Genomic DNA, 15,344 nt, shown 5'->3' with positions numbered 1-15,344 from the left:
TTTTTTTTTTTTTTTTTTTTTTTTTTTTCAGTTTAATGAGTGGCAGGTGAGAACTTGAGTGAGAGATGAAGATGAGAAGTTACCTTTACTATGAGGGATTATATAAATTGGGGGGGGGGGAGGTTCTTGTACCTCCTCTTCATGGACATACTGATTAGATGCATTATTTATTAGATGCAGAGTTCAGGTGAATAAACACTTCCAGACTTGCCCTGGTTATGTGGGAAATAGAAGTTGAATGCCTTCCCAAAACTGGGCCTTGAGAAGGTATCAACAGCAGGCTGGAAGTTCAGGGCAGCTATGAAGTGCAAGGCATCACGTTGGGGAGAAGAGATTTAGGTAAGGAATATAGCCTGTGTGAGTTGATTGTCATCTTGAGTTGAGGCTCTGCTACAAAAAAATGAGCTCTGAACTTCAGATTATCAATATGGAAATCAAAATTGCTGAAAATGACTAATATTCTAGGAAGCATCAGGAATGAGTTCTCTGACGATGATTAGCTTGCTATCTTAGACTAATAGCTGCTGAACGTTATTAGTGATTCCTGCTACATGTTCAATGGCTCTAAAGCAGCACTGGTTATGATAATTTGTCATACTTATTCTCTCCAATACTTTCGTATTGTTTCTATATAGAATAATGTTACTTATATATACCTAACAATGTGTTCAAATGCTCACTAGTCAAAGAATTTCTAACATGTTTAGCTTGGGGATTTTGTGTCGCATTTTGTCTTTTACTATTTGATTAGTGATTTCTGTGTTCAATTTAATCACAGTAAAACTTGGAATTTATTGGCATGAAGTTTAACATTGATAAAGCATGTGTTATTCATCAGATAGATGGCATTACCTTCCTGCCAACTACTGTGTGTGAGTGTATTTTGAAATGTTTCAAGGTGATAAGAGATCTGTAGCACAGGAGAAAAAACCAAAAATCTTTGACCTTTCAAACTCACACTTATCACTCTTCACTATAGGTTGGACACCACTGCATGAAGCTTGTAATGTCGGTTACTACGATGTTGCTAAAGTCCTGATAGCAGCAGGAGCCGATGTGAACACACAGGGCTTGGATGATGACACGCCGCTTCATGATTCTGCTAGTAGTGGGCATAGAAATGTGAGTTTGCTGAGAGAGTGGGAGAGGACTAAAGTGGCTTGAAATGCTCTGTCTTTACAACAAATCCTAACTGTCCTGATTACTCTCAAATGGTTTAATAATTCTGATTCTGCTGTTTTGGGGGCATCTTAAAGTTGTTTTGGTTTTGTTTGTTTATCTTGCTTTTTATCCTATTTCAATTGCCAGCTATTTTCTACCAGTATCTGTTTTCTTCAGTATTTAAAACTTCTACTTTTTAAATAAATAAGCATTTTAATTACATTGTTTTAAGAGAGACTTCTACTGTATAGAGTTCTCAAAAGAAAATAAAATGTCTCCAAAGAGAATACTGTTTGGGGAAATTTTTTTCTTTCTGTACATGTAGGAAAGTAAAACATGCTTTTCATATATATATATATATAAAATATAAAATATTTAAAGTTGTATACCCTACATTTATTTTTATATATTTGTTCATGAACTTTGAAATAGAGCTTTGTTGGATATATATTCTTTATTTTGGGGAAAAAAAAAAAAACAGCAAACAAAAAAAAAAAAAAAAAAAAAAAACCAAAAAAACAAGAATAACCTAGCAGAGAAGATAAATGGAGCACTTCAGGTATTTTACAGTAATTTCTGAAATTGTTCTTGTTTTCTGCAAGTTAGATGCAGAAATTACGGTGCTCTCCTTTTGTCTCCTTTTGTCCTTATGTCTCTTTATTTCATTACTTCATGTGTGATGGGTTATATAAAGTTAAAAATAGAAACTATGTCTTAAGTATACCTTCCAAATGATGTTCAGTTTGAAAGGATACTCTGGAAAGGCTAGGGAAAAGAATTATGATAATCTGATAGTGAAATTCTTATTAACTATTTAGTACCTGTTTCTTAGGAGTATCTAAACAAAAGTTGGGTCTTTAAACTTGCATAAAATTGTGATAAATGCTGGTCTGGTCTCAGTATATATATCTGTGACTATCTCACTGACATTACGTATGAGAAAAATTCTGAAGTTTCATGTTACTGTATCACACTGCTAAATTTCCACACGCTTAGCATGGAGGACTGAAAAAAAATAATACCGGATACTATGCTGAAAATGTGGTGGCCTTGGTATCATTGTAGCTTTAACAACTTTTTTGTTTCCCCTGATGGTAGAGGAGTTGATGTTTTTGCTCTATTATATTCAGTTGGGGTGGGGGGAGTTTGGTCCTCCAATAAGATACTTGGATCTCTGTCAGGGCTTTTCTGAAATGCTGTGGAAACCAGTAGAACTGCTACTTGAAAAAACGTTTCCTGTTCCTTAAGAGTTAAGTTTTAAAAAATTTGGAGCAAGGGTGTGAATTGAATGCAGAGGAGTAGAGAGCTTGGTGGGTTAGGAACCATGTGAATTGTGTGAGGAACTGCTAGAACAACAAGAACAAAAGGCCACTGTTGTTTATTTTTATGATGATGTTAGTCTGTGTAACAACAACTTTCTTTAGTCTTCCCTATTATATTAACTCCTTTAATGAGCAGATTATGAGTACCTGGAGTTTGCATTCTAGTTGCTGAAGTCTTGCTTTGCAGTCTCAGCTTAATAGGTAGGAGTTTAAGATAGCGTATCACATTATCCACACTTTGTGTGCAGTGGAAGTTGGGGTTTTTTGTTGGTCAAGTAACATGTTGTGGAAAACCTAAAAGTTAATTTATTTAATGCTGCAGATTGTGAAGCTGTTGCTTCGACATGGTGGAAATCCATTTCAAGCCAATAAGCATGGGGAGAGACCGGTTGATGTTGCTGAAACTGAAGAGTTGGAAATGCTATTGAAAAGGGAGGTGCCCATCTCTGATGATGAGGACAGTTGCTCAGGTAAAAGTAGCCATTTAATTGCATACCTCAGTTGCATTAGTTCACCTGGTTAGGTGATTTTAATCTTTTGTGTAGTGTTAGCTGTGAAGAGTTGCTGCAGGTAGCAGTTGCTATTGCTAAGGTTGTTTTCCACTTTAAGTTTTAGAGGTAGTTTTCAAATCTTTCAATTGAACTATCTGAAATATTTATTCTGATTTAGTTTTTTTTTCTTTTCTCTCTCTCTCTCTCTCTCTCTCTCTCTCTCTCTTTAATAAGCCTTTCCCACTCTCCAAATCAGCCCTACTTCAGAATGGTGGTTTTACCAGAGAAAGATACAGAGAAAGTATCACATTTATTTTGATACAAAGTGGTTTCTGAAAGGTCTTCTTGGGGGGAAATATCCCTAAAGTCACTTATTTCACACACTTAGTAGATGAATCAGTGTCTCACATGGGTGTAACTTAGTTACACTTACTCAGTAAAAAGTCCCTGCCAGTGAGTGAATCACTGGTTTGTGAATGTGACCAGATAGTAACTTGCTTACATGGCGGTAGTAATTCTTGGCCCCTACTGTATTTCTGCAGATTAAGGAGCAGGTATCGTCTCTTGGGGCTCAGAAAGAGCTGTTATCTCCTTGGAAGCAAAAGATTCTTGACCATCAGTAATTTGCTTGAGTGCCAGGGAGGAACTTTTCTTTCTGCTTTTCACAGAGTCTTCAGCAATTCAGGTTCTTTTTAATAAAAGAAATGAGGTGGATTGAAAACTGGATGAATGGCCAAACCTGGAGGGTGGTGATCAGTGGCACAAAGTGCCCCTGCGTCAAAGAAGGCCAGTGGTATCCAGGGCTGCATTAGGAGTGTTGCCAGCAGGTGGAGGGAGGTGATCCTTCCCCTCTGCTCAGCACTGGTGAGGCCACAGCTGGAGTGTTGGGTCCTGTTCTGGGCTCTCCGTTATAAGAAAGACATGGACATACTGGAGAGAGTCCAGTGGAGGGCCAGGAAGATGATGAAGGGGCTGGAGCATCTCTCCTGTGAGAAGAGACTGAGAGAGCTGGGACTGTTCAGCCTGGAGAAGAGAAGGCTCAGGCAGATCTTACCAATGTGTACAAATACCTACAGGGAGGGTGCAAAGAGGACAGAGCCAGGCTCCTTCAGTGGTGCCCAGTGACAGGACCAGAGGCAGTGGACACAAACCGAAGCACAGGACATTCCCTCTGAACAGCTGGAAACATTTTTTCACTGTGAGGATGACAGCACTGGCACAGGGTGCCTGGGGAGTCTGTGGGGTCTCCATTCTTGGAGATATTCAAAAGCTGCCTGGACATGGTCCTGGGTAGCTGGCTCTGGGTGGCATTGCCTGAGCAGGGGTGTTGGACAAGGTAACCTCCAGAGGTCCCTTCCAACCTCAACCATTCTGTGAAAGTTACATGAGGGAGAGCGTCTTGTCACATGATAAAATCAGTTCCTTTTTCTCTGACAATAAAATCCCAAACCAAACCAACTAAACAAATGAATAAAAAGACCAAACCCCTAGGAATGTTTTCCATTCAAGGTTTCACTATATTTCAAGCAGAAAAAAAAAAAAAAGTCATATTGCCCTGTGTAGAGCTCGTAAATGTTCTGATGCAGTGTAAACTTTTTTGGCATTAGAAGAATAGCCTGAAATACAGTACATAGTCGTTCTTTTTTAAGGGACAGTCATGGCATTGCTCCACAGAATCTACTTAATCTTAGCCAAATCATTAATCTTAAGAAAAACATTTTTACATATGCATAATAGAAAATTGTTACTATTTAGCAATTGATTCCTCAACAGTTGTCTGTGTAGGGTATTGCTTAGTTTCCATGGGCTGGTTTCCAAGAGGAGCAGAATGTTCTCTGCAGTTTCTCAAGCAGACAGGATAAGAGAATAGATGATCCATCTCCTGTACTTCCATTGCTTTACCTTTGGTCATTATGGAGTAAGCTCTCTGAGTTTGCAATGGGGAAAGACTGTTAAGAGCAAAATAAATAGGGACATGAAAGAGAGAAGCAGCAACTACCTTGTAGGAAAAGGGTGAAGGGAAGGCACGAGCAAGTTAACAAGGAGTGGTTAGAGTTAAGGCAGAAAGATGATGGCATGTATATATGAGAGAGGGAGGGGAATACATAAAAAACTGGTAGTACAGAACTAGTAATATGTTCTGGGTCCTATACGTAATATAGAAGATATCAGGAACTTCTGGAATCTGTTTTGTTGATACTGTCTTGTTGAATACAAAGTAGCTGAGAAGCCTGCTGACAAGGTAAGTATCTTAACCATTGTATACTGGCAGTTAGTCCACAGAGAATCCTACTGGAAATGAGGGGGAATCTTGCAGCAGAACATATGGGTTTTTTCTCATTCAAACTTTTAATGCATTGAAACTGCTTTATTGCTTCTCTTATACTATTATTTCAAACTCTTCTCTTTTTATTCAGTATGTTAAATCTCTAGTCCATGGTGCTGAATATTACCACATTTCAGTTCTTTTTAAAAAACAAACTTAATAGGCTCAGCTGAAGAGGCTTGACTTGGAACCTTATTTGGAGGAAACAATATATCCAGAAATACTTTTAAAATATTTTTGAGTTCTAGATCTTCATATGATCAGGTGGTGATCCATATGTTTCCTAACATTTAATTCGAGGAACAGTTGAGAGGTTTCCATTTTGCACTTGGAAGTCAAGGACATCCAGTACAACATACTTGCTCCATGCTATGCACTCATATAGCAGAGACCAGTTGCAGTGAACTATAGCATAGGCTACTTAGGCTGTCTGTATCAGGTGCATAAAGATTCATGAGGGAATTTCTTTAGATGAGGAACTTTTTGTCTGTTAAGAATAAAAGCTTATCTGCTGTTGAAACATGACTAAATAGTTCACATGGAGGAGCATAGTTTAGTTGTTATAGAGTATAAGAGTTGATAAATTTCTGGAGGAATGAGTCATTATAGTAAGATGTTCTTGAGAAAAGTTATACAGGAATTATGCATAATAGATGTGGTTTACAAAATTTAAAGTAATTAGATTGGGACAAATGCTAATTAATATTTTTACATACCTGAGTGAGAGCTCAGTGTAGGGAGCACTTTGGTTTCATGACCTTTCGTTTTCTCTTTAAAAACTTAATTCTAGTGAGAAGGTTTATTGTGTGGTTTGAGTGCTTTTTCTCTTTTTTCATTTGTATGGAAGTATGACTGCTGAACTGAACTATTTCGTCCTAAACTAAAGTATAAAGAATCTCCCATCAATATTGACCTAATTTTTGGTTTTCTTTCACTAGATTCTGAAGAAGCTCCATCTGTAAATCCTTCCAGTGTAGAGGGGAATATTGATTCAGAAGCAGAAAAGGACTCTGTAGCCAATGACAGCAAACAGATGGTGCCTAGTAAGGCACCACTTCCATCTGCTCTTGATGAGTATGAGTTTAAAGATGATGATGAAGATGAAATGAAAAAAATGATTGATGACAAACACATTCTTAGAAAAGACCTAAGGAAAGAGGATGAGACTGAAGTTGAAAAGAACAGCTTATTTGTGAAACAAGAAAAAGTTGTCTTTTCAAAATCATTTAAAAGCAAAAAGCAGAAATCATCTAGAGTTCTGTATTCAAGTTCTGAAAGTTCAGATGAAGAAATACTACAGGACAAGAAGATAGTCTCTCCTTGCTCTATTTCAGAGACATCAAATTCTGATGTAAGAGTGAAGAAAGAATACATGGTTACAAATGAACACAAGCAAAAAGGCAAAGTTAAAAGGAAAGTAAAAAATCAGAGCAAAAATAAAGAGAATCAAGAACTAAAGCAAGAAAAAGAAAATGCTAGAGTAACAAATATAGCTACTTCTGCGTTAGATTCTTTAGATAAAACCAGAGAGGAAGAAACCTTTAAGAAGGCTTTCACCCCAAAAGAAGATTCTTCTTTACATCTATTTCATATCACTGCTAGCAAATCTCCAAAGCATCCCTGTGGATTAAGTGAAAAGCAATCAACACCATTAAAACAGGAAAACACCAAAACTTGCTTATCACCAGGAGGTTCTGAAATAACATTGCAATCCGAATTAGTTCGCTATGATCACAACACTGATTCTGAATATCTAGTAGAAAGTTCTAGTGGCAAATCTTGCAAGCACAAAGAAAAAAGCAAGCATCATCAGAAAGATTTTCACTTAGAATTTGGTGAAAAATCTAATCCCAGAATTAAAGAGGAAGATAATAGCTCAACACTTGAGAATTCAGAGTATACTCTGAGAAAGATTGACAAGGAAGGTAAAACACTTAAAAAACATAAATTAAGGCACAAAGAAAGAGAAAAGGACAAGCACAAAAAGGAACAGGATGGGGAGAAGGAGAAGCATAAACATAAAGATAACGCTAAAGAGGTTCAAAGAAGTATTGAATTTGACAGAGAATTTTGGAAAGAGAACTTTTTCAAAAGTGATGAAAATGAAGATACGTTGTTAAATGCAGAGCATGAATCTCTATCTTCAGACAGAAAATCAAAGCTAGAAAAAGCTGTGGCAAAAGAAGATAAGTTAGTTAAGGAGAGACAGTTCCAGAAAGAGAGAAATGCTAAAGAGGAGAGAGAGAAAGAGAAGAACAAAAAGGAAAATGAGAAGTTTCTCAAGGATGAAAAAATAAAAGACACAAAAGAAGAAAAAGAAATTATGCTTGCAGATAAAGAAATAGAATTGTTCTGCTTTGGTGTTAAAGATGAGGCAGCCAGCATGCATTTAACAGAAAAAGAAACAGATAGTGAAAAACAGGAGAAGAATTTAAAGGAAAATAAAGAAAAGACTGAAAAGCGAACCTCAGCCAAAGAAAAAGATGTTGAAAAGGTAGAAAGAAAAAATGGAGAAAAAGAGAAAAAGGTAAAACATGAATACAAGATGGAGAAAGAAAAAGCAGAAGCAAATGAAAATTTAGAGAAAGTAAAAGAGAAGCCAAATTTCCAGCAAGCAGAAAGATGCCATAAGGAAAATGAGAAAATAAAAAGCACAGGTACTCTTAAAAAACTCGAGGACAAAGAAAGAAATAAAGAAAAAATTGATAAGAAGCATGATAAAGAAAAGGCTGATAAAGACAGACATTGGGCTGAAAGCAAAGAAAAACACTGTACTGAAAGAAAAGCTAAACAGTCTGAAAAAGAATCTGATTATACTAAATCAGAAAAAAATAGAACTAAAGACAAAGAAAAGGAACTTGAAAGAAAAGACAAATCCAAAGACAAGGAGATCTCAACAGCAGCAAACTCAAAACACATGCAAGAGGAAAGGAGATGCAATATTACAGAAAGTAATAAACCAGTGCATGACAAGCTGTCATCTTTGAAAGAAAAAACGAAAGATGATTTGTTGAAAACTCCAGATGGTAGAGAGAAGGATAAAAAAGATAAAGATATAGACCGATACAAAGAGAGAGACAAGCATAAACTGCATCAAAGTAGTTTACTTAAACTAAAACTTGAACATGAGAAACTTAAGCCTAAGCCAGCTCCTGCACCAAAGGATGCTCGACCTAAAGAAAAAAGATTAGTCAATGATGATTTAATGCAAACTAGTTTTGAAAGAATGCTTAGCCTTAAAGATCTGGAAATAGAGCAGTGGCATAGAAAGCATAAAGAAAAAATAAAACAGAAAGAAAAGGAACGTTTAAGAAACCGTGCTTGTTTAGAACTTAACAAGATGAAAGAAAAAACAAAACAGTCATTAGCTGAAGTAAAAAGCAAAGAACTGATTCGTTCAAAAAGCTCAGAATTGCCTGAAGTTTGTATGAAAGAAAAACAGCAGAAAGATGCTACGAGTAATAGATCACAATCAGTAGATACGAGAAGTGTCAATGTTATAAAGCCTTCACTGGTTTTAGACAATTTAAATAGATCCCCCAAATCAGAAAGTGAAAAGACAGGTCTGAGCTCCAGATCAGTGTCTGTAGTTTCAGTTGCAAGCTCTGAGGATTCTTGCCATACCACAGTAACTACCCCGAGGCCTGTAGTCGAATATGATTCAGACTTTATGCTAGAAGGTTCTGATTCCCAAATGTCTTTTTCACAATCACCATTTTTGGCAAGTGCCAAATCACCAGCCCTTCTTGAAAAAGAGACTGATGGTCTCGCTGAGTTGCCAGATCGCATTAAGCCACCTTTCACAAACCGTCTTCCACCGATGTACATTAGATCAGCGTCTGTTGAAGATGTTAAACTGGTTTTGAATGAGTGTAGACCTGTTGTAGAGGTTCAAAGATGCAGCATGCCTGCTGCTGTTTCTGAACACAGCAAACAGCCTCGAATATCAGAAGAAAATAATCAGAATGCTCTGCCATCAGTTCAGACTTACGGTAGCACTTCTCCTAAACCAGAACTACCGTGTAGCATGCTTGAAAGAGATTTTCAAAGTAGTATGTCAGGTTTGCAGTCAAACTTTACATCATCTCCAGCTGGAGCTGTTAGCAGCAAGCAGCCAACAACAGGTACAAGTACTATTAAAAATACTGCTCGGATGAGCCCTTCAGAAGACTGTAACATGCATTTAGAGCCATGTAGTCAAAGTGGTGTGACTCAGCAAACCAAACCGTGGGATGTGCCTTTTGACAGACTTAATTCATCAAACAATGAGTTTAACATCTCTGGTTATGGTGTATCAGAGCAAGATACTAACAGTGTTACAGCAGTGCATAATTCTGAAAACAGGACATTAAAAGAGCAACAAGTATCTGAATTTTTGCCTCAGCATGCTGAAATTAAGGGAAGTTCTCAAGAACCTGCATCATTTCTGCCTTCACAGTCGCTTTGTTCTTTATCTATCCAGCCACTCTCAGATGCGTCTAAACACATTTCTTTACCAGGAATTAGCAGTCAAGATTCATCATTTGTACAACAACAAAATCTAGTTCAGACTACAACTTCTGCTTTAGATACAGGTCCTACTAGTACCAGAGAGCTGGAAAATGCTTTCTTCCCTTCAAACACTAAGAAGGCTGATGCACCCATTGCTGTATATTCTGAGAATTCTGTGAAGGATGTTTCACAGAGCTATGAAAGGGTGAGTGCTTTACCTACAGTCCCATTAGAAAAAGATATTCCTAAAAGTGATAGCAGTTCACAATTAAACATAAATTCATACGCATTCAGTAAAATTGCTTGTAAGAATGCTCAGAGTGAAGTGGATAGTAATGCAGCAGATACTGCGGACTTCAGAAATGAAAAAGGCCAACAGGAAAAGTTGGTTTCAGTGCATGCTGTTGATAATAAAGCTGATGTTGATCTCTGTGAACTAAGTTCAGGAATGTCAAAGGGAATTACAAATGAATCAGCTAATAAAAAACCCTGCACTGCAGACAGAGAAAATATGTTGACAGATGATCCACCACAGTACTCCTCTTTATCTCATTTGGAAAATAGTTCACAACAGATTACACAGGAAGAGGTGCATAAATACAGCCAAATAGTTAAACTAGAAGAAGAAATTGCTGAGGATCAGAAGGTGGAACAGCAAGACATACCTCAAAGAATTACAAGGAACAGAGCAAATATACTTGCTAACCAGGGTAAGCAGAACCCTATTGGTTGCACACAGACATCAGAAAAAGAGTCTGAATCGTCAGCATCTATGAAAGCAAGGATTAGATTAACTGAAGAGGATGATGCTCAGGTACATCATCCACGTAAAAGAAAGGTGTCACGTGTGCCTCAGCCTGTGCAAGTGAACCCTTCTGTACTACAGGCTAAGGAGAAAACCCAGCAGTCGCTGGCCGCTATTGTTGATTCTTTGAAACTTGAAGAGATTCAGCCATACAGTTCTGAGAGAGCAAACCCGTATTTTGAATACTTGCACATAAGAAAAAAAATAGAAGAGAAACGTAAATTGCTGTGCAGTGTTATTCCTCAGGCACCTCAATATTATGATGAATATGTGACCTTCAATGGCTCATATCTACTGGATGGCAATCCCTTGAGCAAGATATGCATCCCAACTGTAAGTAACATTGTCTTTAAATATACAGTACAATGAAAGGCACGTTTTGGTTTTATTTTTGTAACTCATATTCTTCCTGACTTGCTTCCAAATACTTGTGCTGAAAATAGTAATTTGACATATGTCAAATTAATATTTACCAGTAGTACCATATTTAAAAGCCTTGTTCAGTGGAAATACAAGCAGTGGTTTCACAGTCATTACAAGACAAACCATCATTTGTGACACCTGTAAAAGGCATGCAGACAAATACTGTATTTCAAAGTACTTGCTGCTGTAAAGTCTGCCGTTTCAAAAGTGAAATCAGTTGTTGAGAGCTTCTCTGAATCTGCTGGAAATAATTTGGTTAAAACTAATTATTCAAAGCTGTTTCATTTGGAGGGGGGTGCAGTGCTTTAAAATATTAAGTCCAGTGCCAGAAGTTTTAAGTAGGAGAGTGCCTGCTAGCTATCTCCAATTCTCCTTAATACTCTAAGAGCATCAGGTGTAATCTGCTGTGTCTTGGCTTTTGTAATCCATCAATTTAAAGTCTTATGAATTTTATTTAACAATGTGAAGTTTTTCTTTTCACTAAAAAACATCTGTAGTTCAGGGACTTCTGTTTACTAAGTTCCGCGTAGTTCTGACACAGGCATATTCCTGATGACAGCTGTGGAGGAGGTCTGTGCAACACAACATAATTGGCTTCAGTGCAGTTAATATTTCTGTTTGCTATGGAGGTGCCTCTCAAGGTGTCTCACAAGAACACAGTCTCTGCTGATCTCTATTTTGAAGTCAGTGTAATCATGGTAGCACTTGAATCATGCTTCCTTTCTTTGCTCCTCAGCACACCCGATTCTGTGCTTATTGTTCTACATGGGGGAACAAAGGACACCTGAAATATTGTGCACTGAGGGTTTTCTCATGAGACCCCACCTGGAGTGCTGTGTTCAGCATAAGAAGGACATGGACCTGCTCAGGCAGCTCTAGAGGAGGGCCACAAAGATAATCAGGGGACTGGTGCACCTCCCCTGTGAGGACAGGCTGACAAAGTTGGGGTTGTTAAGCCTAATTTTCTGGGCTCCAAGAAGGCTCCAGGGAGACCTTACAGCAGCTTCCTACTATTTAAATGGGGCTGACAGGAAAGATGGGAGGGACTTTTTATCAGGGAGTGTAGTGATAGGATGAGGGTTAATGGCTTTAAACCACAAGAGGGTAGATTTAGGTTAGAGATAAGGAAGAAATTCTTTCCTGTGAGAGTGGTGAGGCACTGGAACAGGTTGCCCAGAGAAGCTGTGGCTGCCCCCTCCCTGGCAGTGTTCAAGGCCAGGTTGGACGGGGCTTTGAGCAGCCTGGCCTAGGGGAAGGTGTCCCTGCCCATGGCAGGGGGGTTGGAACTAGATGGTCTTTAAGGTCCCTTCCAACCCAAACCATTTTGTGATTTTGAAGTAGTTACTCCTTTCTCAGTAGCTGTTGCAGCTTCTATAACATACATCACCAGAAGCAGAGATTTTATTTTTTTTTAATAGCTGCTGCTAGTCAAGTACATACTGTTTCCAAGCTACAACTTGCTGCTTTGGCATCACACTTCAGCACTTAATTTGGGATAAACAGAAAGTGGAGAAGCACAGTGTGTATTTTTCCCTGGCCCATCTTCTACCTGGGCAATACAATTCATTTCCCTGTCATAACTGGCAATGTTTGTAGGCACTATAAGAAAGGGAGGTTTATTGACTTGGTATTAAAGCATTGCCTCATACTTCCTCTTGTCTCTTGCTATGTATAATAAGGACTCTGCAGTTCCTGAAAATAAATTTAGGTACTGGGGTAGTGCGAATTCTCAGGTAAATTAGGTTCAGAAAATATCAGAGATGAAATGTGTGCTCCCTGTTCTTGTGGCTTTTAATTGTTAAAATAAAACCAAAACAAACCTCTCTAAAAAATTTTGATAAAAACCTGAATACATACTTGAAGGATTACAGTTATTTTTATCTCATTTAGATTTCTGGGTTGCTTCCCCACACATACATGTTTTGCTGATACTGTTGTTTTAAACTGTTAACTTGTTTTGTTTATGCTCTCATGGTACTGTTAATCTTCTGCAGTTGTAGAAAGAACAGGTAGCTGTTAGGAGCAAAAGGGAAGAAAAAAAGTGCTGAGAAGCCAAATTATTAGGAAGTGGGTGTTTATTTCCATTTCAAGTAAAGTGTAAGAAAGCAGCATGAGTTTTAATCTAAAGGGGGAGCTATTTTAAGCATTTTAGTTTTGTCTGAAAAATCATCTACAATGCAGCTAAATGCTTTCTTTAATTACTGTTGTTTGTGGAAATACACAATTTTGATAAAATTTCTTGTTTCTTTCCGGAAAAAATATACCCTTGACAAAAATCAGTAGTTCAGATGTAACTTCTCTGTAGAGCTTGCTTGTGTATATGATTTAACAATTTTAGTTTTTCACCATTAAAAATCATAATCATAATAGTTCCTATTACAAATACCATAAAAAGGAGTATTGCTAAACCAGAGATGATTTTATGCACATAAATGTTTGTTTGTATACTGTACACATCGTTCAACAATGTGAAAATAAGGGCTATGCTTAGTCTCTCTGCAATTGTTCAATATTAATAGCATGTACGTGTTCTTATGCATATATTGTGTAATTTAATATGCAACTGTAAAATGACCTTTCTGTTGTGATTGTTTAAATTTTTCCTTTGATGGTTCTTTAATGATTCTCTGTTAACCTGACTTTTGCCTCATTAATTTACACAGGCTATGGGAAAGTAGCTACTCTTTCTTAAATTATTCCTGTATTTTAGATAGCACTGTGTGAAGGTCTATGTGAAGACAATATATTTAGGTCTGACACTTTGAGACTTGGAATAGTTTGTGTAACATACTGTTCTCTGGATTGGAATTTTAAGATGCACTATAGTTTATCTGATGAACTTCAAACATCCTGTAGGTGGGCACAGGAGGTGGTGTGTTTGCTTTCCACAGCCATGTTTATATACGGTAATTTATGACTCTTATCACCTAAGGCTGTAGGGATAGTCATGTATGGACTGTGGCTTCCCTCTCACCAATGCAAATACAAAACATAAGATAGGAGATAGCAGGTCAGTTCAAAACAGAAGGAAACAAATCTGAATCTTCTAACAGAGTAAATTTAAATTGTACTTAGCTACATTGCCTTTCAGATTGCTACATCAGTATGTTTCATGAGGTTCAGTTGTCTTTACCTGTACTGCTTCCTTAGAGTTTCCAAGCTGATTCATTTTCAGCTTCTGATGGCTATCTAGCAGATACGTTTCTAGTAAAAGGGATTCTGTCCAGTCTCTCTGGCATTGTTATAGAAACTTGAAGTGGTAAAAGCTTAGTTCAGTGGTGTTACACTTCCTAAATGCATGAAACATTATAGCACTAGAGTAAGCCAGTTGATTTGAGTGGCATGGGTGAGAGGGAAGATAGATAAGGTTGTGGGAAAGGAATTGTGGAAATTTTGTGTATGTGTGAATCTGAGTCAGCTTCAGTGTTGCTCTTCTTTGTAATGGGGGTTGAAGGTTTGCAGAGTGAAGAGTTGATGATGTAGTTGTTAGGAAGGATATAAAGCATGCAAGAAAGTTTCTTGATAGGTTTTTCATGTGTTGGGGATGGTGAGGTTATGTCTTGAACCTTAGCCATTACTGAACAAACCTGTTGCAATGGCTGCCTTCTAGCTAAGTAGAAGGCTGAGTTCTGCCTAGTTTTTCTGGGACTAGAGACCACTCAAGAAGGCAGGGCCCTTTTGTTTCCCTCTCTTCTGTATAGAGTCTGGGCCGTCAGGAAGCTAGTTTGATAACTTACTTTGGTTATACAAAAAAACTGAGGTCACCTTTTCCATGTGGCATTCAGTTTCATGCTCTGTGTTGGTATTTTCCCAACACACTTTGTGGTCTCTTTACTAAGTCTCTTTGACGAGAATTTCCGAGAGACTCCTCGGGCTATTCTTGTCTTGAAACCTTTAACCTGAGTTTCCTTTGGGACTAGAAAGTTTATTTCCTTGGTCCAAATCCATCACTGGATCACAAGTTGGGATTTCCAGCAGGTGGTGTGGGGCTGCTCAGATCCCATTTGTAGACTTTCAGGATCCGAGGCTCTTCCTCCCCCTGTTTCCAAGGAGAGAGGAAAAAAGTAATTTACTTTCGTAAAGTGCTGTAAACAGACTCGGTCCTGTATTTAGCTTTATGTTTCGGAAGACAGTGAAGGGCTGAGTGGAGGGAAGTGTTTCTAACGGTAGAGAGGCAGCAGTGATCTCTGGGATGACAGGAGCCTGTAGCCGCCGGTAGCGCGTAGCGCTCGGGCAGCTCGGCTCCGAGGGCCTGCGGGGTCCCGCCTCGGCTGGGGGCCGCGGTTGCCGGCGCGGAGAGGCTGGCGGGGGCGCCTCCTCGCCCG

At 38.2% G+C, this 15,344-nt stretch overlaps 1 protein-coding gene across 3 annotated transcripts in view; it reads left to right on the top strand.

Moving 5' to 3' along the window:
- ANKRD12 (ankyrin repeat domain 12) overlaps positions 1-15,344 on the top strand; it is a 62,053-nt gene that overhangs the window by 37,481 nt on the left and 9,228 nt on the right. For all 3 annotated transcript variants that reach the window (XM_026843256.1, XM_026843257.1, XM_026843258.1), the window contains 3 exons: positions 980-1,122; positions 2,806-2,953; positions 6,239-10,929. In XM_026843256.1, the coding sequence (XP_026699057.1) occupies positions 980-1,122; positions 2,806-2,953; positions 6,239-10,929 (4,982 nt within the window). The remainder of the gene's footprint in view (positions 1-979; positions 1,123-2,805; positions 2,954-6,238; positions 10,930-15,344) is intronic.

The sequence above is a fragment of the Athene cunicularia genome (genome assembly GCF_003259725.1).
Source record: "Athene cunicularia isolate RWA chromosome 2 unlocalized genomic scaffold, athCun1 chr2_part1, whole genome shotgun sequence".
NCBI classification, from domain to species: domain Eukaryota; kingdom Metazoa; phylum Chordata; class Aves; order Strigiformes; family Strigidae; genus Athene; species Athene cunicularia.
Note: the sequence above shows the minus strand (reverse complement) of the source record. Positions and strands in the feature narration are given on the sequence as shown.